The 25,634-nt window shown below is 37.7% G+C and overlaps 1 protein-coding gene across 1 annotated transcript in view; it reads right to left on the reverse strand.

The window, feature by feature from the left end:
• Nucleotides 1–25,634, reverse strand: part of CSMD1 (CUB and Sushi multiple domains 1) — a 2,074,203-nt gene that overhangs the window by 372,170 nt on the left and 1,676,399 nt on the right. The window contains exons 18-19 of the mRNA XM_086379826.1: nucleotides 22,095–22,282; nucleotides 5,114–5,302 (exon numbers count right to left, since the gene is read on the reverse strand). Of these exons, the coding sequence (XP_086235952.1) occupies nucleotides 5,114–5,302; nucleotides 22,095–22,282 (377 nt within the window). The remainder of the gene's footprint in view (nucleotides 1–5,113; nucleotides 5,303–22,094; nucleotides 22,283–25,634) is intronic.

Below are 25,634 nucleotides of genomic sequence, written 5' to 3' on the forward strand. Positions count from 1 at the left end.
CTCCTTTGAGAAGAGTCCATTCAAAATGACAGGTTTCAGGGGGTCAGGATAAATCTCTCATTTTTATATGTCAGTTTTCTTCACCAGATCGAGAATCTATTAAATAGCTGATCTGATGACTGGGCTGTCTTTTGTGTTGGACAGCACCATCCTCCACCACAGCCCAGCGGTGGAATCATGATCAGGGGATCACACGCTGTCAGTCTCTCCAGCTCACACTGGGAAATCTACAGTTGAAACAACTCAAGAAGCCCCACTGGAGCAGATGCTCAACCAACCTACCTCAAAAGCAAGTGTACAAAAGAGAGCAGCTTGTATAAGTTTCTTTTCTAAATTCCACTTTTAGCTCTAGCCCATGAAATAATTAAAGCTGCACAATGACATTCAATAGAGCCATGAATTTGTATACCATGTAAACATTTCAATAAAATTATTCATATGATTAACTTACACATTTTGGATTAGGTGATATAATAAAATATATTGATTGATATTCAGTTATGTGTGAATAACATGGAAGTCTTTTAAGGGTTAGGCCCTTATTGTACTTAGTAAAATTGTTGTTAGTAAAGACTCCAAATAAGGAGTGAACATTTTGGTACAGTATTTAGGTCATACTCAAGTTTTACAAATTTTTAATTAGTACAGTAGCTAATATCTTTCTGACACTAGTAGTCATAAACATGAATTTTATTTATTATTATTAGAGTTCTAATACAAAAATAAAACATGGCAACAAAATTTCAAATAACACCATAAAATGAAGAGCTAAAAAGTCTCTCTTCACCCTCCCTGATAGCCTACTAACATCCCAAATAGGGAAGAAATTTTCTTTGCAGTTATAATTTTAGATTATAAATGTATAATTGTAGCTATAATTTTAGGTTGTCTATTTCCAGGCATTTCCTGTGCATACACTGTGAGGGTGTCTGTAGTTACCTACATGTATGTGCTCACAGATGAGACACATTGCACTATGAGCTGCTTTTTTTCCCCCAAGAAACTATATTATTTACATTTCCCAGTAATAATGCAGAATGAACATGCAGATTCCTAATCCCACAATGAATCCAAATAATATGAACTCTCCACTTCTTTTTGCAAATCCAACAAGGGAGGTAAATTACTGTGTTTTACTTGCAGTTGCCTGATTCCTGGTCAAAATGGGCCTAATTTATACCATTTATTGGCCTTTGTGCACTTCTGGGAGTCATCAATGTGTTTGTTTCCCTCACAGATCTATTGGTTTATTTGTGTTGCTTATTTTACTTCATTTGTTTTTTTGGACAAAGTCATTTAAAATCATATTACACAGACAGTGCAATTATTTTCTCTAATCTGACCATTTTACTTTACCTTTAAAAAAATTTAATGGAACTTTTTGATGCATGGAACAGGGCAGTCAAAGCCAGTACACTGGGACAACCCTGAGGGATGGGATGGGGAGGGAGTTGAGGGGGGTGGGGGTGGGGGTTCAGGATGGGGACACATGTATACCCATGGCTGATTCATGTCAATGTATGGAAAAAAAAAAACACTACAATATTGTAAAGTAATTAACCTCCAATTAAAATAAATAAATTAATTAAAAAAATAAAAAAAAATAATGGAATTTTTAATTTTTATATAGTGAAATGTCAATGTTTTTCATTTATTGTCTCTAGATTTCTTTAGAAAGTTTTCTAAGAATTAAAAAGTAAGATTTCTTAATGGATAAACTGCTTCACTGACTTTGCTTAAAGCCTTTGACTGTGTGGATCACAACAAATTGTGGAAAATTCTTAAAAAGACAGGAATCCCAAACCAACTTATCTGTCCTCTGAGAAACCTGTATGCTCTTCAATAAGTGGTGCTGGGAAAACTACACAGCTATGTGTAAAATAATGAAATTAGAATATTTCCTAAATCCATACACAAAGATAAATTCAAATGGATTGAAGACCTAAATGTAAGACCAGAAACTATAAAACTCTTAGAGAAAAACATAGGCAGAACACTTGATGACATAAATTAAAGCAAGATCCTGAATGATTCACCTCCTATAGTAATGGAAATAAAAGCGAAAATAAACAAGTGGGATCTAATTAAACTTAAAAGCTTTTGCACAGCAAAGGAAGCTACAAACAAGGTGAAAAGACAACCCTCAGAATGGGAGAGAATAATCGCAAAGGAAACAACTGATAAGAATCAATTTCCAAAATATACAAACAGCTAATGCAACTCAATACCAGAAAAACAAACAACCCAATCAAAAAGTGGGGAAAAGCCCTAAACAGACATTTCTCCAAAGAAGACATACAGATGGTTAACAAACACGTGAAAAAATGCTCAACATTGCTCATTATTAGAGAAATGCAAATCAAAACTGCACTAAGATACTACCTCACACCAGTCAGAATGGTCATCATCAAAAAGTCTACAAACAATAAATGCTGGAGAGGGTGTGGAGAAAAGGGATCCTCTTGTATTGCTTGTGAGAATGTAAATTGATACAACTACAATGGAAGACAGTATGGAGATTCCTCAAAACAGCTGTGGTACATATATACAATGGAATATTACTCAGCCATAAAAAGGAACACATTTGGGTCAATTCTAATGAGGTGGATGAAACTAGAGCCTATTATACAGAGTGAAGTAAGTCAGAGAGAGAAATATAAATATTGTATACTGACACATATATATGGAATCTAGAAAGATGGTACTGATGAATTTATTTGCAGGACAGCAATGGAGAAAAAGACCAAGAAAAGACCTATGGAAACAGGGCGAGAGGGGAGGAGGGAGAGGGTGAGATATATGGAGAGAGTAACATGGAAACTTACTTTACCATATGTAAAATAGATAGCCAATAGGAATTTGCTTTATGACTCAGGGAACACAAATAGGGCCTCTATAAAATTCTAGAAAGGTGGGATGGGAAAGGAGGTGGGAGGGAGTTTTTGGAGAGAACGTACATGGGTGTTCCTATGGCTGATTCTTATTGATGTTTGACAGAAAACAACAAAATTTTATAAAGCAATTAACTTTCAATTAAAAATAAATAAACTAAAAAATAAGCAACAATGAGACATGGAACAAAAGACTGTTTCAAAGTTGGGAAAGAAGTATGTCAAGGCTGTATATTGTTACCCTGCTTATGTAAATTATATGCAAAGTTCACCATGCAAATACTGGGCTGGATGAATCACAAGCTTAAATCCAGATTGCCAGGAGAAATATCAACCATCTTAGACATGCAGATGATACCACCCTAACAGCAGAAAGTGAAGAGGAACTAAAGAGCCTCTTGATGAAGGGGAAAGAAGAGAGTGAAAAAGCTGGCTTAAACCTCAACATTCGTGAAACTAAGATCAGGGCATCTGGTCCCATCACTTGGTGGCAAATAAAAGGAGAAAAAGTGGAAAATGGCAAATTTTCTTTTCTTGGGCTACAAAATCACTGCAGATGGTGACCACAGCCAGGAAACTAAAGTTCCTTGGAAGAAAAGCTAGTAGTCATGTATGAATGTGAGAGTTGGACCATAAAGAAGTCTCAGTGCTAAAGAATTAATGCTCTTGAATTTTGGTGCTGGAGGAGACTCTTGAGAGTTCCTTGGACTGCAAGGAGATCAAATCAGTCAATCATAAATTAAATCAACCCTGAATATTTACTGGAAGGACTGATGCTGAAGCCAAAGCTCCAATACTTTGGTGATCTGATGCAAAGAGCCAACTTATTGGAAAAGATCCTGATGCTGGCAGAGAATGAAGGCAAGAGGAGAAGGGGGCAACAGAGGGCAAGATGGTTGGTTGGCATCACTGATTCAGTGAACATGAGTTGAGCAAATTCTGAGACATAGTAAAGGACAGGGAAGCCTGGCATGCCACAGTCCACGGGGTCTCAAAGAGACGGACATGACTCGGTGAATGAACAACAACAAATGGATAAACAAAAGGACAAAGGCAATGACTCAGGCACCTGTGTGACAAAACAGACCGGGCGTCAGAGAAGAGACGGTACAATCCTATTAATAAATGGATCTAGGCACTACATCACATCCGACAAAAATATTAGATGGGTTTAAAGTATATATTTGACATTAAAAAAAAACTAGCATTTGCTTTCAGGGTGATGAACACATCCTTAATCATGGTGATGGTTTCATACATGTATAGGGGTTTCAGAACACAGTAAAATTTTCACATCAAACAGGCAGTTTATAGTATTTTAATTATACCTCGCTTAAAATTTTAAAGGTTTTCAGAAGAAAACAACAGAATATCATTATGACTTGAGGGTAGTAAGCCTTCTTAAACACTGTCTGTAAAGCACCAATCACAAATGAATGCATTGAACAAGTAGATTATTTTCAAATGAAAACATGCTATTCTTCAAAAAGAGACCAAGAAGAAGAGGAGGAGGACAGAGACAGCATGAGAGAAAACATTCACAATACATGGATTCAACAAAAGAGAGGCCCCCAAATGTATAAGCAAGGCTTATTATTCTATAAGAAAAAGGTATGTTACCCAATATAAATAGGAGGAAAGAAACAAATTATTCATGGAGGAGGGTGTACTCTTAGCCAGACAAGCAGGAAAAGGAGCTCAAAATAACTCAAATGTTCATACAAAGTATCATGGAATAAACAGTGGTGGTACATTTATACAGGGAAACAGATGACAGGAATGAGGGAGGTGCAGTTAAATGCCATGCCCTGGATGTCACAGTGTATGACTGAGTGAAAGAAGCTGGAAATAGCAAAGAAACATCCTGCATGACTTCCTCCACATAGAATCTTTAGGGACAAGGGAACTGTAGCCTTTGTGGAGGCAGTGACTGGATGGGGCAGGACTCCTGGGTTGCTGGTCACATTCATCTACTGATCTGTGGGCTTGATTTTACTCAATATGCTTGCTGTGGGAAAATTCATTCTATAAATAGAAGCTCTACCTCATAGAGAAGATTCTAGGTAAACTTCAAGCACTAAACAGCCATGTTTTTCAGGTCTAAGAGCTTTCAAACAGAAGTCCTGTTTCAGTCACATCCTGAACCACCCCATAAAATGCTCACCACCCAAACTGTTTATATAATTTCTGTGCACGTCTTCCTGGTTTGCTGCTCCACCTACCGTCACAGCTGGGCAACGCGTGGTTCCACTGGTGGCTCCGCTCACAGACCAGGGGCTCGTCGTCACTCAGCGTGTAGCCCGGGTCACAGCTGAAGGTCACTGTGGACCGGATGCCAAAGTGACTGCCGTGCCGATGCCCGTTCACGGGGATCCCAGGATCAAGGCAGGAGTCAGACTCCAGAGTCACACCTGGACACACAGGGAAAACCATCATATGGAGACCTTCCTAGGTTATAGAAAAAATAGTCAGTATCTGTGCCATAATACATACAAAATATTCCTAGATGTGATCAGACCTGGAAAATTATGGAAGTGAATCCAGTAACCCATTCATGTGAAGACAAATATATTTTCAAATATTTGCTTTTACTGTAGATAGGTGTATGCTGTTACATTAATAACCAAGTAGTAGCTAGGGAGTAAAATCTTGAATAATTTGCTGACCTCCCTGAATTTCTCTTTCTTTGAAAATCAATCAACTGTACTAAACAAAGTCTAAGTCTGTTTTCTGTCTCTTATCTCTCCTTATTCTTATATTTGATATACCAGTAGATTTTGGCAATCATATTTCAACGTTCATATATTTGCATACATTCACCCAAGCTCATACACACATCAGGCAAATTAAAACTGCACTGAGGCTGATTTTCTAAAATTGCATTCCACAAATCCATACTTTATTTTTTCAAATTTGCACTTAAGTCAGCCACTTTCAAGATGGCTATAAAATTAGCCTATGCTAAAAGATGTTAAAACATAAAGTGCTATATAAAGTCAAGTAATGATGATCACATCATTTCAAGAGTTTCTTTTCTCTGTCTCTAACATTCCTCTTTATTTTTAGAATAATACATTTTAAAGGATGAGGAAAAATGGAGTAAGGGAAGAGAATTTCGTTGCAATGTTTAGGAATTCAAAGGGATTAAAAAAAATAGACTTATGGATTTCCCTTGTGGTTCAGTGGTAAAGAATCTACCTGCCAATGCAGGAGACATGGGTTCAAACCATGATCTGGGAAGATTCCACGTGCTGCAGGACAGCCAAGCCCATGGCCACAACTACTGAGCCCAAGCCCTAGAGCCTGGGAGCCACAGCAGTTGAAGCCTCAATGCTCTACAATCTGTGCTCTCCAATAAGAGAGATCTCACAATGAGAAGCCTGCACACTGCAACTAGAGAGCAGCCCCCGCTCGCCGCAACTAGAGAAAGCCTGAGTAGCAATGAAGACCCAGCCTAGCCAAAAATAAATAAATAAAATCATTTTTAAAAAAGACTTGCTGTTAGTATAACTCTCTCAGTAAGATTCAAAACAGTGCAATTATGGTGAAATATTAATGAAAACTCTTAAATTATTACTAGTATTCAGATCATTTACTCTCCTAAAATGATATTTGGGATGTTTCTGATCATCATATATATTTTACCAAAGTTTGAATGACATATCTTATGAATATACCCTCCCTTATTCAGTCAAATACACGATTTGCCACTAAGAGTGAGTTTCTTAGATAAATAAGTGATGCGGTTTCCTTAAAGCACCACCATGTGATCCAACAGGTGCAGAAACAGAAGCAGGGAGGGCGCTTTCAGTGAGACCTTTTGCTGAATTACCAAACCTGAGGGTCATTACAGGAACCCCTAGGACTTGCATCTGGTTTCAGAATTGGTAGGATGAACAAACTTTGCACTTTGTAAGTCTGTGCTCTTTACTCTCTGGTTAACAGACAGCGGAAAGGACTAGTACAGTGAAGTGTTCCAAGGGAAAAATAAGTGAAACAATGAAAAGAAAAAAATATATATATAGCATCATTATTCCCAAGATTTTTTTTCTTAAAAATTAGTTATTCTAACTAAAATCCTCAAACTAACCTATGCCTCTCATCTTAGCAACAGGATATAACTGTCTGAGCTGCAAATACACCAATAGCAGATGGCCAGCATGTGCCCCAAGACCCGTCACCCACCTGGCTCCTCTCTTTCAGTGTGTGCACACACACATTCATGTTCTACACACACACACACACACACACATTCACTTTCTGCACACATACATGCACACATTCATTTTCTACACACACACATTCTACACACACCCACATTCACTTTCTACACACACACACACACTTTCTACATATGCATTCACTTTCTACACACATCCATTCACTTTCTACACAAACACACACTCCCTATACACACATTCACTTTCTACACACTGTTTCATTTTCTACACACACATTCACTTTCTACACAAACACACATATTTGCTTTCTACCCACACATTCATTTTCTAAACACATATAATTCACTTTGTAAACACACACTTTCATTTTCTACACACTTTCACTTTCAGCACACACACTCACTTTTTAAAACACACATTCACTTTCTACACACTCATTTTCTACACACACGTTCACTTTATATGCACATTCACTTTCTATACATACATTCAATTTCTACACATACATTCACTTTCTACACAAAGACATTGACTTTCTACACACACATTCACATTCTACACACTTGCATAATTCACATTCTACATACACACATTCACTTTCTACACACACACACTTTCTACACATGCATTCACTTTCTACACAAACACACACTTCCTACACAAACACACACAGTCACTTTATACACACACATTCACTTTCTATGCACACACACATTGACTTTCTACACACATTCACTTTGTAAACACACAGTCAATTTCTACATACACAACTCACTTTCTGCACACATTTTCACTTTCTACACACACATTCACTTTTTACACATGCACTCACATTCTAAACTCATGCATATTCACTTTTTACACATACACATCCACTTCCTACACAAACACACATACTTTCTACACACACACCCTCACTTTCCACAATCTACACTTTCACTTCCTACAGACTTTCAATTTCTACAGAAACACTCTCACTTTCTACACAAACACACTCTCATTTTCTACACACATATTAACTTTCTGCACACACACTCACTTTTTACACATACTTTCACTTTCTATACACACACAATCACACACTACACACACATGCATTCACTTTCTACACAGACACATACCTTCACTTTCCACACACACGCTCACTTTCTAAAACACTTTCACTTTCTACACACTTACATTCACTTTCTACACACACACACAGAGTCATTTCTACACACACACACCACATATTCACTTTCTACACACATCCACTTCCTACACACGCATACTAGCTTTCTACACATGCTTTTACTTTCTACAGTAATGCAGTTTCACTTTCTGAAGATACACATTAAATTTCCACCCACAAACACTCACATTTGACACACACACAGTTTCTACACACACACACACACACACACACACACAATACACTTTCTACTGACAAACACACATTCACTTTCTATACACACATTAACTTTTACACACACATTTACTATCTACACATACACATTCATTTTCTTCATGCACACATTCACCTTCTACAAACTCACATACTCACTTTCTACATGTGTACACACTCACTTTCAACACACATTCACTTTCTATACAAACACAACTCACTTTCTACACAAGTACACTTTCACTTTCCACACACATTCACTTTCTACACAAATACAACTCACTTTCAACACACATACTTCCCACACGAATACACTTTCACTTTCTACACAAACATACTTTCACTTTCTACACATTTGTATTTTCTAAACATATATGCACATTCTAAACCCACACTTGTTCATTTTTTACACACATTCACTTCCTACACAGACACATATTCTCTTTCTATATACATTCACTTTCTTTTTTAAAAATTAATTAATTTATTTTAATTGGAGGCTAATTACTTTACAATATTGTAGTGGTTTTTTCCACACATTGACATGAATCAGCCATGGGTGTACATGTGTTCCCCATCCTGAACCCCCCTCCCAGCTCCCTCCCCATCCCATCCCTCAGGGTCATCCCAGTGCACTGGCCCTGAGCACCCTGTCTCATGCATCAAAACTGGACTGGTGATTTAGTTCACATATGATAATATACATGTTTCAATGCTATTCTTTCAAGTCATCCCACCCTCACCTTCTCCCATAGAGTCCAAAAGACTGTTCTTTACATCTGTGTCTCTTTTGCTATCTCGCATATATGGTCATTATCATCTTTCTAAATTCCATATATATGCGTTAATATGCTGTATTGGTGTTTTTCTTTCTGACTTACTTCATTCTGTATAATAGGCTCTGGTTTCATCCACCTCATTAAAACTCATTCAAATGCATTATTTTTAATGGTCGAATAATATTCCATTGTGTATATGTACCACAGCTTTCTTATCCGTTTGTCTGCTGATGGACATCTAGGTTGCTTCCATGTCCTGGCTGTTGTAAACAGTGCTGTGATGAATATTGAAGTACATGTGTCTCTTTCAATCACTTTCTATGCAAACACACACTCACCTTCTACAGCCACACTTTCATTTTCCACACTCAGACACTCACTTTCCACACAACTTTAATTTCTACAGACACACTTTCACTTTCTACAGATGCATTCACTTTCTACACAAACATTTCACATTAATACACTGACAGTCTCATTCCACACCAGCACAGGCATAAACTTTCTAAACACACACATAGATATTCTCCACACACACATTCATTATCTACACACATTCACTTTCAAGACACAACACACACATTCACTTTCTACATACACTTTCACGTTTTACATACTCACATTGACACTACACACACATTCCCCTGCTACATACACATACACATTCATTTCTGAACATATATACATTCAGTTTGTACACACACACTCATACATTCACTTTCTATGCACACACATCTTTGCTTTCTACACACACTTTCACCTTATACACTCAGGTTTTCATTCTCCACACACACTTTCACTTTCCACACAAACACACTTTCAGTTCATGCATAGTCACTTTCACTTTCTATATATTTATTCACATTTTAAACTCACACATTCACATAACACACAGACATTCACTTCTTACACACAGATAATATTCACTTTCCACACATGCAGTTTTGCTTTCTACAACAATTCACTTTCTACACACACTTTCACATTTAACACTCCTAAACTTTCACTTTCTACACACACACACATTCACTTTCTGCACATACAGGCATTTTCTACACACACTTTTTCACTTCTTACACATATACTGTTTCATTTGCTACATACATGTTCACATTCTACACCAACAGAAATCACTTCTTACACACACTTTCACTTTCTATACTCACACTTTCACTGTCTACACAGATACACTTTCACTTTTTACACAGTTTTACTTCCAATACACACATGCACTTTCTAAACTCACACATATTTATGTTTTACACTCACACATCTTCACTCCCAACACAGACACATATTCACTTTTTACACACATATGCACTTTCTACACAAACATACCCACTTTCTACACACAAACTTTCACTCCCCACACTCAGATAATTTCCCTTTCTACAGGCACACTTTCATTTTCTACACATACTTTCACTTTCCACACATATATTTTACATTATACAAACATTCTCACTCTATATTCACACAGACTTTCTATACACACACATTCACTATCCACACACATTCACTATCTACACACAACACACTTGTCCACTTTCTACACACACTTTCACTGTCTACTCTCACATACACTTTTACTTTCTACACACACTCATTCACTCTACACACACAAACACATTCATTTCTACACATATATACTTTGTTTCTGTACACACACACTTTTACTTTCTACACAACCACACTCACTTTCTATGCAGACTTCCACTTTCTACACCCACACACTCACTTTCCATACACACACTTTCACTTTCTATGCACATATATATTCACATTCTACAAACACATATTCACTTTCTATTTAAACATTCACTTTCTACACACAGACTTTCAGTTTCTACAAACACATATTTTACATTCTACACTCACAAACATTCTCATTCTACAGCACACATACACACACTTTCTATGCACACATTCAGTACCTACACACATTCACTTTCTACACTTGGTGTCATATTCCACACCCTTTCACTTTCTACTGCTGCTGCTGCTGCTAAGTCGCTTCAGTCGTGTCCGACTCTGTGCGACCCCAGAGATGGCAGCCCACCAGGCTCCCCCGTCCCTGGGATTCTCCAGGCAAGAACACTGGAGTGGGTTGCCATTTCCTTCTCCAATGCGTGAAAGTGAAAAGTGAAAGTGAAGTTGCTCAGTCGTATCTGACTCTTCACGACCCCATGGACTGCAGCCCACCAGGCTCCTCTGTCCATGGGATTTTCCAGGCAAGAGTACTGGAGTGGGGTGCCATTGCCTTCTCCGTCACTTTCTACAGTTTCTCTTTTTACACACCCTTTCACTTTCTCCACATATCTTCACATTCCAAACATACACATTCACTTTTTAAACACACATTCACTTCCCATACACAGACATGTATTCACTTTCTTCACACACATTCACATTCTAGATACACACATTTTTACACAGGCATTTTCACTTTCCACACACACATTACATTCTACACTCACAAACATTCTCATTTTACACTCACACAGACATACAGTTTTAAAACACATTCACTATCTACACACAATCACTTTCTACACAGAAAACACACATTCACTTTCTACACACACACATTCCCTTTCTATAAATGTTTGCTTTCCACACATTTTCTTTCCACACACACTTTCTACAGACACACTTTCACTTTCCACACTCATACACTTTAACTTACTACACACACTTTCACTTTCCACACACACACACACACACATTTCTAAACCCAAAATCAGTTTCTACACACAAACATTCACTTTCTACACATACACTCTTTCACTTTCTACACATGCACTTTCACTTTCCACACACTGTTTCATTTCTACACATTCATATTCTACACACACACACACTTTTACTTTCACACATACACAGATTCACTTCCTACACACACATTCCCTTTCAACACACAATTTCACCTTCCATACACATTCACTGTCCACACACTCTTCACTTTCTATCCACTCACTTTCTACACACTTCCACTTTCTATACACACATATTCACATTTACACACACACAATTACATTCTACACTCACAAACATTCTCATTCTACAATCACACAGACACAGCCATTTTACACAGATATTCACTATCTACACACATTCACTTTCTACAACACACTCACATTGTACACATTCACTTTCAACAACACACACATTTATTTCTACACACACACATACACCTTCACTTTCTATACACACAGTCACTTTCTATGCACAGACACATACACTTTCCACACACACAAACTCACTTTCTATACACACACTTTTACTTTCTACAACCATACACTTTCACCTTCTACACCCATGCACTTTCACTTTCTACACACTTTCACTCTGTACACACAGTTTCACTTTCTACACACACTATCACCATACACATATTTTCACTTTCTACACACATTCAGTTTCTACACATACTTTCATTTTATATACAAATTTACCTTTTACAAACATACACTTTATACACACACACACATTCACATACTTCACCCACACCCACAAAAATTCACTTTCCACCCACATACACACTTATTCACTTTCTACACACACATTCACTTTCCATACTCAGACACATTCACTTATGTATGCACACACATTCACTTTCTACACACACATATACACATTTGTTTCTACACACATGTTCACTTTCTACACAGACACATTCACTTTTTACACACACACATTCACTTTTTATACACACACACATTCAATTTCCACACACAATTTACTCTTCAAACAAACACACACACTCTCTCTTTCAACATATATGTTCACTTTCTACACTCATACACTTTCACTTTCTACACACTAACTTTCTACACTCATACATATTTACTTCCCACACTTTCACTGTGTACACAAACACACTTTCACTTTCTACACACACTTTCACTTTGCACATGTACATTCATTCTGAACTTACAACCACATTAAACAAACACAGACACATTCACTTTCTACAGGCTTACAGACTTTCTACACACTTTTACTTTCTACACTCACACTTTCACTTTCCACACACGCTCTCACTTTCTAAGGCAGTGATTATGAGGTTTCACAGCACGGCCTGAACACAGTGGATACATCACACTGGCTGATTGATTTTGTAGCTGAAGGATAACAGAAGAATTCCCTCAGATGAAGAATCTCTGTCAAACTGGTACACAAAAGAGAGTGAAGACAGTAAATTACATCCACATGTTCATCAGTACCTAAAACTGCTCATTCTCCTAAGTTTCACCCAAATCTACATCCAAAGGCCAACTAGTTTTTCTAAAATGTGTGGAATTGGGAGGACAGAATGCATGTTAGCTGATCAATGATGAAAAGTTAAGTTCAGTCATTCTTCATGTCCAACTCTTTGCAACCCCATGGACTACAGCATGACAAGCTTCCCTGTCCATCACCAACACCCAGGGCTTGCTCAAACTCATGTTCATCGAGTTGGTGATGCCATACAACAATCTCATCCTCTGTCATCCCCTTCTCCTCCTGCCTTTAATCTCTCCCAGCATCAGGGTCTTTTCTAATGTGTCAGTCCTTCACATCAGGTGGTCAAAGTATTGGAGCTTCAGCATCAGTGCTTCTAGTGAATATTCAGGAATGATTTCCTTTAAGGTTGACTGGATTGATCTCCTTATTGTCCAAGGGACTCTCAGGAATCTTCCCCAACAGCACTATTCAAAAGCATCAATTCTTTGGCACTTAGCTTTCTTTACGGTCCAACTCTCACATCCATACATGACTACTGGAAAAACCATAGCTTTGACTACACAGACCTTGGTTGGTAAAGTAATGTCTCTGCTTTTAAATATGCTGTCTAGGTTTGTCATAGTTTTTCTTGCAATGGGTAAGCATCTTTTAATTTCATGGATGCAGTCACCATCTGCAGTAATTTTGGAGTCCAAGAAAATAAATTTTGTTATTGTTTCCATTTTTTCCACATCTATTTGCCATGAAGTGATGGGACTGGATGCCAGGAGCTTAGTTTTTTGAATGTTGAGTTTTAAGCCAGCTTTTCCACTCTCCTCTTTTGCTTTAATCAAGAGGCTCTTAAGTTCTTCATTGCTGTCTGCCATAAGGGTCATGTATTCTGCATATCTGAGGTTATTGATATTTCTCCCAGCAATCCTTATTCCAGCTTGTGCTTCATCCAGCCTGGCATTGTCACGTGATGTACTCTGCATATAAGTTAAATAAGCAAGGTGACAATATACAACTTTGATGTACCCCATTCCTAATTTGGGACCAGTCCATTGTTCCATGTCTGGTTCTAATTGTAGCTTCTTGACCTGCATACAGGTTTCTCAGGAGGCAGTTAAGGTGGTCTTGTATTCCCATCTTTTAAAAAATTTTCCACAGTTTGCTGTGATCCACACAGTCTTTGGTGTAGTCTATTGGCTTTGGCATAGTCAATAAAGCAGAAGTAGATGTTTTTCTGGAACTCTTTTACTTTTTTGATGATCCAGCAGATGTTGGCAATTTGATCTCTGGTTCCTCTGCCTTTTCTAAATCCAGCTTGAACATCTGGAAGTTCTCAGTTCACATACTGTTGAAATCTAGCTTGGAGAATTTTGAGCATTACTTAGCTAGCCTGTGAAACAAGTGCAATTGTGTGGTAGTTTGAACATTCTTTGGCAATGTCTTTCTTTGGGATTGAAATGAAAACTGACCCTTTCCAGTCCTGTGGCCACTGCTGAGTTTGCAAATCTGCTGCTACATTGAGTGCATCACTTTAACAGCATCATCTTTTAGGATTTGAGATACCTCAGCTTGAATTCCAGGGCTTCCCTGATAGCTCAGTTGGTAAAGATTCTTCCTGGAATCCAGGTGACCCCAGTTCAATTCCTGGGTTGGGAAGATACACTGGAGAAGGGCTAGGCTACCCACTCCAGTATTCTTGGGCTTCCTTTGTGGCTCAGCTGATGAAGAATCCACCTGCAATGTAGGAGACCTGGGTTCAATCCCTGGGTTGGGATGATCCCCTGGAGAAGGGAAAGGTTACCCCTTCCAGTGTTCTAGCCTGGAGAATTCCATAGAATATACAGTCCACGGGGTCACAAAAAGTTTGACAAAACTGAGCGACTTTCACTTTCACACTGGAATTCCATCACCTCCACTATCTTTGCAGTGATGCTTCCTAAGGCCCAGTTGACTTCACATTCCAGGAAGTCTGGCTCTAAGTGACTGATCACCCAACCATGGTTATCTGAGTCATGACAATATTTTGTGCGTAGTTCTTCTGTGCATTCTTGTCACCTCCTCTTAATATCTTCTGCTTGTGTTAGCTCCAAACCATTTCTGTCTTTTATTGTGCCCATTTTGCATGAAATGTTCCCTTGGTATCTCTAATTTTCTTGAAAATATCTCTAATCTTTCCTATTCTATCATTTTCCTCTATCTTTTAGATAGAGGAAAATGATAACTTAGGAAGGATTGCACTGATATCTTAGGAAGGATTTCTGAGCTCTCCTTGCTATTCTTTGGAATTCTGCATTCAGATCAGTAAATATTTCCTTTTCTCCTTGCCTTTCACTTCTCTTTTCTTTTTTCGTTTTATTTTATTTTTTTAATTTTGAATTTAAATTTATTTAATTAGAGGCTAATTACTTTACAATATTGTATTGTTTTGCCATACATCAACATGAATCCACCACGGGTATACACGTGTTCCCCATCCTGAACCCCCCTCCCTCCTCGTACCATCCCTCTGGGTCATCCCAGTGCACCAGCCCCAAGGAACCAGTATCATGCATCGAACCTAGACTGGCAATTTGTTTCTTATATGATATTATACCTGTTTCAATGCCATTCTCCCATATTATGCTGCCCTCACCCTCTCCCACAGAGTCCAAAAGACTGTTTTATACATCTGTGTCTCTTTTGCGGTCTTGCATACAGGGTTATCATTACCATCTTTCTAAATTCCATATATATGCATTAGTATACTGTATTGGTGTTTTTCTTTCTGGATTACTTCACTCTGTATATTCGGCTCCAGTTTCATCCACCTCATTAGAACTGATTCAAATATATTCTGTTTAATGGCTGAGTAATACTCCATTGTGTATATGTACCACAGCTTTCTTATCCATTCATCTGCTGATGGACATCTAGGTTGCTTCCATGTCCTGGTTATTATAAACTGCTGCAATGAACATTGGGATACATGTGTTTCTTTCATTTCTGGTTTCCTCGGTGTGTATGCCCAGCAGTGGTATTACTGGGTCAAAGGGCAGTTCTACTTCCAGGTTTTTAAGGAATCTCCACACTGTTCTCCATAGTGGCTGTACTAGTTTGCATTCCCACCAAAAGTGTAAGAGGGTTCCCTTTTCTCCACAACCTCCCCAGCACTTATTATTTGTAGACTTTTTGATAGCAGCCATTCTGACTGGCATGAAATGGTTCCTCATTGTGGTTTGGTTTTGCATTTCTCTGATAATGAGTGATGTTGAGCATCTTTTCATGTATTTGTTAGCCATCTGTATGTCTTCTTTGGAGAAATGTCTGTTTAGTTCTTTGGCCCATTTTTTTCAGTGGGTTGTTTATTTTTCTGGGATTGAGCTGCAGGAGTTGCTCATGTATTTTTGATATTATTTGTCCATTGCTTCATTTGCTATTATTTTCTCCCATTCTGAAGGCTGTCTTTTCACCTTGCTTATAGTTTCCTTTGTTGTGCAGAAGCTTTTAAGTTTAATTAGGTCCCATTTGTTTATTTTTGCTTTTATTTCCAATATTCTGGGAGGTGGGTCATAGAGGATCCTGCTGTGATGTATGTCAGAGAGTGTTTTGCCTATGTTCTCCTCTAGGAGTTTTATAGTTTCTGGTCTTACATTTAGATCTTTAATCCATTTTGAGTTTATTTTTGTGTATAGTGTTAGAAAGTGTTCTAGTTTCATTCTTTTACAAGTGGTTGACCAGTTTTCCCAGCACCACTTGTTAAAGAGATTGTCTTTTTTTTTTTTTAATTGTATATTCTCGCCTCCTTTGTCAAAGGTAAGGTGTCCATAGTGTGTGGATTTATCTCTGGGCTTTCTATTTTGTTCCATTGATCTATGTTTCTGTCTTTGTGCCAGTACCATACTGTCTTGATGACTGTGGCTTTGCAGTAGAGCCTGAGGTCAGGCAGGTTGATTCCTCCAGTCCCATTCTTCTTTCTCATGATTGCTTTGGCTATTCAAGGTTTTTTGTATTTCCATACAAATTGTGAAATTATTTGTTCTAGTTCTCTGAAAAATACTGTTGGTAGCTTGATAGGGATTGCATTGAATCTATAGATTGCTTTGAGGAGTATACTCATTTTCACTATATTGATTCTTCCAATCCATGAACATGGTATATTTCTCCATCTATTAGTGTCCTCTTTGATTTCTTTCACCAGTGTTTTATAGTTTTCTATATATAGGTCTTTTGTTTCTTTAGGTAGATATATTCCTAAGTATTCTATTCTTTTTGTTGCAATGGTGAATGGAATTGTTTCCTTAATTTCTCTTTCTGTTTTCTCATTATTAGTGTATAGAAATGCAAGGGATTTCTGTGTGTTGATTTTATATCCTGCCACTTTACTATATTCATTGATTAGCTCTCGTAATTTTCTGGTGGAGTCTCTAGGGTTTTCTATGTAGAGGATCATGTTACAAGTCTCATGTGCAAGCAGTGAAAGTTTTACTTCTTCTTTTCCAATTTGGATTCCTTTTATTTCTTTTTCTGCTCTAATAGCTGTGGCCAAAACTTCCAAAACTACGTTGAATAGTAGTGATGAGAGTCTTGTCTTGTTTCTGACTTTAGAGGAAATGCTTTTAATTTTTCACCATTGAAGATAATGTTTGCTGTGGGCTTGTCAGATATAGCTTTTATTATATTGTGGTATGTTCTTCTATTCCTGCTTTCTGGAGGGTTTTTATCATAAATGGATGTTGAATTTTGTCAAAGGCTTTCTCTGCATCTATTGAGATAATCATATGGCTTTTATTTTTCAATTTGTTAATGTGGTGTATTGCATTGATTGATTTGCAGATATTGAAGAATCCTTGCATCCCTGGGATAAAGCCTACTTGGTCATGATGTATGATCTTTTTAATGTATTGTTGGATTCTGATTGCTAGAATTTTGTTAAGGATTTTTGCATCTATGTTCATCAGTGATACTGGCCTGTAGTTTTCTTTTTTTGTGGCATCTTTGTCTGGTTTTGATATTAGGGTGATGGTGGCCTCATAGAATGAGTTTGGAAGTTTATCTCCCTCTGCAATTTTCTGGAAGAGTTTGAGTAGGATGGGTGTTAGCTCTTCTCTAAATTTTTGGTAGAATTCAGCTCTAAGCCCTCTGGTCCTGGGCTTTTGTTTGCTGGAAGATTTCTGATTACAGGTTCAATTTCCTTGCTTGTGATAGGTCTGTTAAGATTTTCTATTTCTTCCTGGTTTAGTTTTGGAAAGTTGTACTTTTCTAAGAATTTGTCCATTTCTTCCACGTTGTCCATTTTATTGGCATATAATTGCTGATAGTAGTCTCTTATGATCCTTTGTATTTCTGTGTTGTCTGTTGTGATCTCTCCATTTTCATTTCTAATTTTATTGATTTAACTTTTCTCCCTTTGTTTCTTGATGAGTCTGGCTAGTTGTTTGTCAATTTTATTTATCCTCTCAAAGAACCAGCTTTTGACTTTGTTGATTTTTGCTATGGTCTCTTTTGTTTCTTTTGCATTTCTTTCTCCCCTAATTTTTAAGATTTCTTTCCTTCTACTAACCCTGGGGTTCTTCATTTCTTCCTTTTCTAGTTGCTTTTAGTGTAGAGTTAGGTTATTTACTTGACTTTTTTTCTTGTTTCTTGAGGTATGCCTGTGTTACTATGATCCTTCCCCTTAGCACTGCTTTTACAGTGTCCAACAGGTTTTGGGTTGTTGTGTTTTCATTTTCATTCATTTTTATGAATATTTTGATTTCTTCTGTGATTTGTTGGTTATTCAGCAGCCTGTTTTTCAGCCTCCAATGTTTATATTTTAATAGTTTTTCTCATGTAATTAAGATCTAATCTTACTGCATTGTGGTCAGAAAAGATGCTTGGAATGATTTCAAATTTTTTGAATTTACCAAGGCTAGATTTATGGCCCAGGATGTGATCTATCCTGGAGAAGCTTCCGTGTGCACTTGAGAAAAAGGTGAAATTCATTGTTTTGGGGTTAAATGTCCTAGAAATATTAATTAGGTCTAACTGGTCTATCGTATCTTTTAAAGTTTGTGTTTCCTTGTTAATTTTCTGTTTAGTTGATCTATCTATAGGTGTGAGTAGGGTATTAAAGTCTTCCACTCTTATTGTGTTATTGTTAATTTCCCCTTTCATACTTGTTAGCATTTGTCTTACATGTGGTGCTCCTATATTGGTGCATATATATATTTATAATTGTTATATCTTCTTCTTGGATTGATCCTTTGATCATTATGTAGTGTCCTTCTTTGTCTCTTTTCACAGCCTTTGTTTTAAAGTCTATTTTATCTGATATGAGTATTGCTACTGCTGCTTTCTTTTGGTCTCTATTTGGAATATCTTTTTCCAGCCCTTCACTTTCAGTCTGTATGTGTCCCTTGTTTTGAGGTGGGTCTCTTGTAGATGACATATATAGGGGTCTTGCTTATGTATCCATTAAGCCAGTCTTTGTCTTTTGGTTGGGGCATTCAACCCATTTACATTTAAGGTAAGTACTGACAAGTATGATCCTGTTGCCATTTACTTTATTGTTTTGGGTTCGAGTTTATACACCCTTTCTGTGTTTCCTGTCTAGAGAAGATCCTTTAGCATTTGTTGGAGAGCTGGTTTGGTGGTGCTGAATTCTCAGCTTTTTCTTGTCTGTAAAGCTTTTGATTTCTCCTTCATATTTGAATGAGATCCTTGCTGGGTACAGTAATCTGGGCTGTAGGTTATTTTCTTTCATCACTTTATTAAGTATGTACTGCCATTCCCTGCTGGCCTGAAGACTTTCTATTGAAAGATCAGCTGTTATTCTTATGGGAATCCTCTTGTGTGTTATTTGTTGTTTTTCCCTTGCTGCTTTTAATATTTGTTCTTTATATTTGATCTTTGTTAATTTGATTAATATGTGTCTTGGGGTGTTTCACCTTGGGTTTATCCTGTTTGGAACTCTCTGGGTTTCTTGGACTTGGGTGATTATTTCCTTCTCCATTTTAGGGAAGTTTTCAACTATTATCTCCTCAAGTATTAAAAAAATATAACTTTGCTATAAATTCTATATATATTAAGCTTATATAATAATTTGAATTAAATATAAAATTATTCTTTAAATCACTAAGAATTTCTTATTACAGAATATGAATAAAATATAATTTCATATTAGTCAAAAAGTACATATAACCTTATATGTGTATTTGCATATATATGTTTGCACATAATTATATAGATGAGCCTGTCAAACAGAGAAATGTGCACAAGTTTTTAATTTTAGTTATTAGAAAGGGTTTGGGCAAGATTAACATGAGTAGCAGTGGGTGATGTCAGGAAAGGAAGGCAAGAAAAGAAAAAAGATTAAAAATTCAGCAAGTGAGGTATGGACCTTTCATACATTTATAAAATTACATGTGTTTTTACACATTAAAGCTTCATTTAGTAATTATTAGATATGCTTCATATATATAGCACTTATATCAGATTTACATTTTTTTTAAAACTTGAAGTATATTTTAAGAAGGAGAACCTTTTGCATTTCATTACTTTTTAATGTCCTGTAAGTCATCACTTTTCTTTGGAGTGAAGATTGGGCAAGATTAACATGAGTAGAAGTGTAATATGTCAGGAAAGGAAGGCAAGGAAAGAAAAAAAGACTAAAAATTCAGCAAGTGAGATATGGCTCTTTCATACATTTATAAAATTACCTGTGCTTTTACACATTAAAAGTTCATTTAATGTATTTTAGGAAAGATTCTAAAACATTGTTAAAAAAAAAAAAAAAAAAAAAAGAAGAAAGAAAGCATGTATTCCTGCCCTGGATTCCACACTGACCTGCTCCCATTCATCTTTTTCACCCTATTCTGGATGTGAAGATTTTTCAGAGAAGGGAAAAGCTGACGAGCATCAGAAAAACATCCCAAGCTCAGTCCCACTCCACTCCACTTCAGAAGGACAGGCACAGATATTACAACCAAATAATATAGTCCTGTGATCTCCTGATGTGAGAAGCTAAAGCGAAGAGCCAAACTTGGACGGATGGATGAAAACCACAACAGGAAGGAAACTGGGGTTACTTTACAGAACACACTGCATTATGATAGTTTAGCAATTGTGTTTAAATATTTATAATCATTGTTCTTAAATGTTTTTGATAGTAGTTGACAGTACTGATAGCAGCTTTTTGTCATTTAGTGACAGTTCAGCTGGGCTTTCTCTCTCTTCTCTCTTAGTTCCATGCTCTCTACCTGGTGAAATGGGCATATACATAATCACAAATAAGTACCAGGACTGCCGTAACCATTTTTCTAGCACAAAATATTGCTTAGGATGCATAATTTTAGTGATATTTTGTATAGCTCACATGGCCAGTAGGTATACTTTAAATAGAGAAATTTATTATTATATTACATTCTGAAGTAAATGAACGTATTTCATTGTTTTACTGATTTTATTATCTTATTTTATAATAAATCACTGTGTCTTCTTTTTGAGTTGTGAATTAAAAATCACCAAGGCTCTCTGTCCTTCACAGAGAAAGTTCTGGGGATTGCGCAGTGCAGTGTGGAAAGAAGTGGGAATCAGCAAGTCTCCTGCCACATGACTCAGCGAGACCGCACACGCTGAGTTCCACCAGGCAATAGGGCAGGGCCCTGGCATGGGGACCACTTACTCTCATAGCGAATGAGGAATCCCACGCTGGACCGGCTGTTGTCTGTGCTGAACAGGAGGTACATGAAGTTGCCCGTGCTGATGAGGAATTGCGGTGCCTGCGTGCCGTGGTACTCCCCGATCAGCGGGGACGAGCTGGCCGGCCCATCTCTGACCTCCAGCGTGTCGTAGTTGACTTCGGTTTGGAATCTGCGGGCAAATGTGTCCAGTGAGAAGAGAAATGCAGGGCAGCGCTAACTTACAGGCATCCTGTGTCTTTATTCACTGAGTGAAAACCCAGGTACAGCAAGAGAAGTAAATAGATCCAGATACACATGCACTCTCAGACTCTGGCACATGTGGTATCTTAGGTTATTACTAACTTCCGTGCACTCCCACAGCCCTCCCCATGACTGAATACTCTGTCCAGTAATATCACAAATGGGGTAGGGGGAGTCATTCAGCTTTAAAATACAAATACTGTGAGCCAGTTAGATAGAGAATCAACAATCAGTGAAAGTCAATCAAGATGCATTTTCAAACTGTTTTTTCATGATCCCCAGTATAACATGATTACAGATTTCTTAAAATGAGCATATTGAAGTGACATGATCTCCTAAAGGAAAGAGGTAAATCAAATATGACACTACTTTAAATACTTTTCCTGAAATAAAGAATCCTGTGCCTTTTAAAGCTGCAGTAATTCTTTTTTCTTTTATTAATGTTTTTAATTATGAAAGTATGCTAACATACTTGGAGACTTGGAAAATACAGAGCAACATCACATATATAATAGTTCCACTATATATTATACTTGTTTTATTAAGTTGATAAATTAAGATTTTTAGTTGGAGTTTCAATATCAAGCTCTCAAAAATAATAGAATGAATAGACAGAAAAGTAGAAGAATACAGTAGATCTGGGAAGCACTAAAGCTGCACTGACTCCGGTATAACAGTGGAAGGACACTGGGCTTCAGAAAGCAAATGCTACTTCAGTGATTTGAGAAAGTTAGAACAGCTTCCAAGAAGTGCCTAACTTTCCTTCCTGGGAGGACTTATGCCTCCAGAGAACCTGGTCTGGTGTTATGCTCATACACAGCTGCAGCCACTTGGGTGCTCTCAGATACAGTGGAGGTGCCATTCCAGACACTGAGATAATTGTGTAAATGGGCCCGTCTGAGCTAACCGGCTTTCAAAGGGTCTGGCGTGGTCCCCAGGAAGCAGCTCACTGCCGGAGCCTCTGATGCACTCAGTGATCAAGGAATTGGGGGGAAGCCTGTGCCGTGGTCCCTGGGGTGGGCATTGCATGGTGCTGGCAGGGAGGAGAAAGAAGGGACAGAGTGGCCATCTTAGGCCCCTAGCACAGAGCAATGAAAAAAGATGAAATCAAAGGACCCTGTGTGTGATCATTAAATCACACACTTTTCCTTGTGTGTGTTTGTGTGTGTGTATAGTTACTCAGTCCTGTCTGACTTTTTGCGACCCTATGGACTGTAGCCCACCACGCACCTCTGTCCATGGGATTCTCCAGGCAAGAATACTGGACTGGGTCCCTCACCCTCCTCCAGGGGATCTTCCCAACTCAGGGATGGAGCCCATGTCTCTGGCATCTCCTGCACTGGCAGACCGGTTCTTTACCACAAGTGCCATCTGAGAAGCCCTTTCTTTGTGTGAATACATAATAATAATATCTTCGTGCAACTAACTTAGAATGGTCCCTGACCCTTCATCTTCCAGGATTTCAACCAATTGGTGTAGCATGTGGCTAGGTCAGAATATGGTCAGAGGCCAGGCATTTGGGGGTGGGGAGAGAGGGCAGCTTTGCATTTTACTATTAAAAATGTTCTCTAAAGTATCTATGGCTTCACAGTTTATTCGAGTTCACATTCAAGAAGCCTAGATGATCATGGGATAAATCTCATGTGCAATATCTGCCCTGAAGTTTTCACAACTTTCATCTTGAGAGATAGCCGGGACAGATAGAGGGCACACCTCCGCAGCCGGAGGATCTCCAGGGCAACTTCAGAAAGAGAAATGTAAATGATTTCCATGTCTGGCAACCCAGCACACACCGCATAACGATACCACAGTGCGGAATTTAAAACTGTTCGTATAAACACGCTCTTTATTAGGATGCCAGCCCACAGCTCAAGTTATAAACCTAAGCACTATGCAAGTAATCTTTAGAAGACTGTGTGCAATGTACAGGGTGAAAAAAAATCACAAGTGTCTAAAAGTATCTGAAATGCTGGAATTTAGCAAATAACACAGTCCAATAATATAGAAAAGACAAGATTGAGAAACATTATGAGTATTTTTTTTCCAGCAACTGAAAATGGAACACTAAGAAATTGTGCCAAACCAGAATGTGAAATCACCACTTTTACTAAATGAGTTAAATGTGATGTGCTGCTGGGAATCAGGGCGTGTGTCTGCGTTTTTCCCCTCTCAATACTAGAAAGTATAAAAAATTATAATAAGAAACTAAATTCAATGTATTTAATATTTATAAAGTTCTTTTTTCCCATTGACTAAGATTATATGCCAGAATCCATTCTCCAATATAAGGAATACATAGACCATTTTTTTTTCTTTTCTTCTGAGAGATTATCCTACTGAAGTCGTAATTATCCCATCAGATATAATAATGCCAATAATAACTTCAAATATAAACAGTTACTAAGTGATAATACAATTCCTGCTAAAAACCTCTCCTTTATGGATGCTATCATTGAGTATTAGGAAATTAGTGTAGAAAATAATGTCATAAGGTATATCTGTCTTGAGACATTGTAATAGTCTGAATACTAGAACCCTAAACTCAGTCTGCTTAGGAAGCTCATTGCTGGAGAGAGCTCATTTTGCTCAGATATTAACCTTGAAACACTAAACAAAGATGCTTCCTTGGATTTTAAAGCATTTGGGTCCATTCTATAGCATTTTTAGGTTCTTGATTTTCAAATCAATGGTTGAGACAATCTGGACAATGTTTTATCATGGAGAATTCAAATAGCATGTTTCTTCTTTTTTAGATTATCAAATGCATTATCCAACACCCAAGCTGAGCAGCACTCCAGTGACGGAACCACTTGTGGCTAATTAAAAGGCAAGAAATCTGTTGCACACAGTCTGCTATCAACTCTGCAACCCAGACCACCTTTCAGTTTCCCAGAGTCACTCCGAAAGCCACAGAGCTCTTCTTTTATGCTCTGCAAACCCCTAAGGGTCGAAGGGCTCCATTTGCAATAAAACACCAAGCCGAATTTATTCCACCCTCAGGTCAAAAGTACAGAACTGGACTCAAGGGCCAGTGACTGTGAACACTGGGAATGCTGTCTGGGGCCACCACACCCTCAAGCACATCTGCAGAGGTGCCTTAACTGTGGGCTTAGAGGACAAAACAGAGAAGAACAGAACTTACTGAGCAAACACCTGTTCTAAATGAACTCCTTTAGGGGAACTAAAGGTGAAAACCTGTCATCTTTCTAACGACTTAAGATCCATTTAAATAAAAATGCTGGGTATTCATGAGTCATCAGGTCCAAATTAAGGAAAGCAAA

This window comes from Bos grunniens, chromosome 27 (genome assembly GCF_055505025.1).
Source record: "Bos grunniens cultivar Pamir isolate PY7600 chromosome 27, Bosgru_T2T1.0, whole genome shotgun sequence".
Lineage (NCBI taxonomy): Eukaryota > Metazoa > Chordata > Mammalia > Artiodactyla > Bovidae > Bos > Bos grunniens.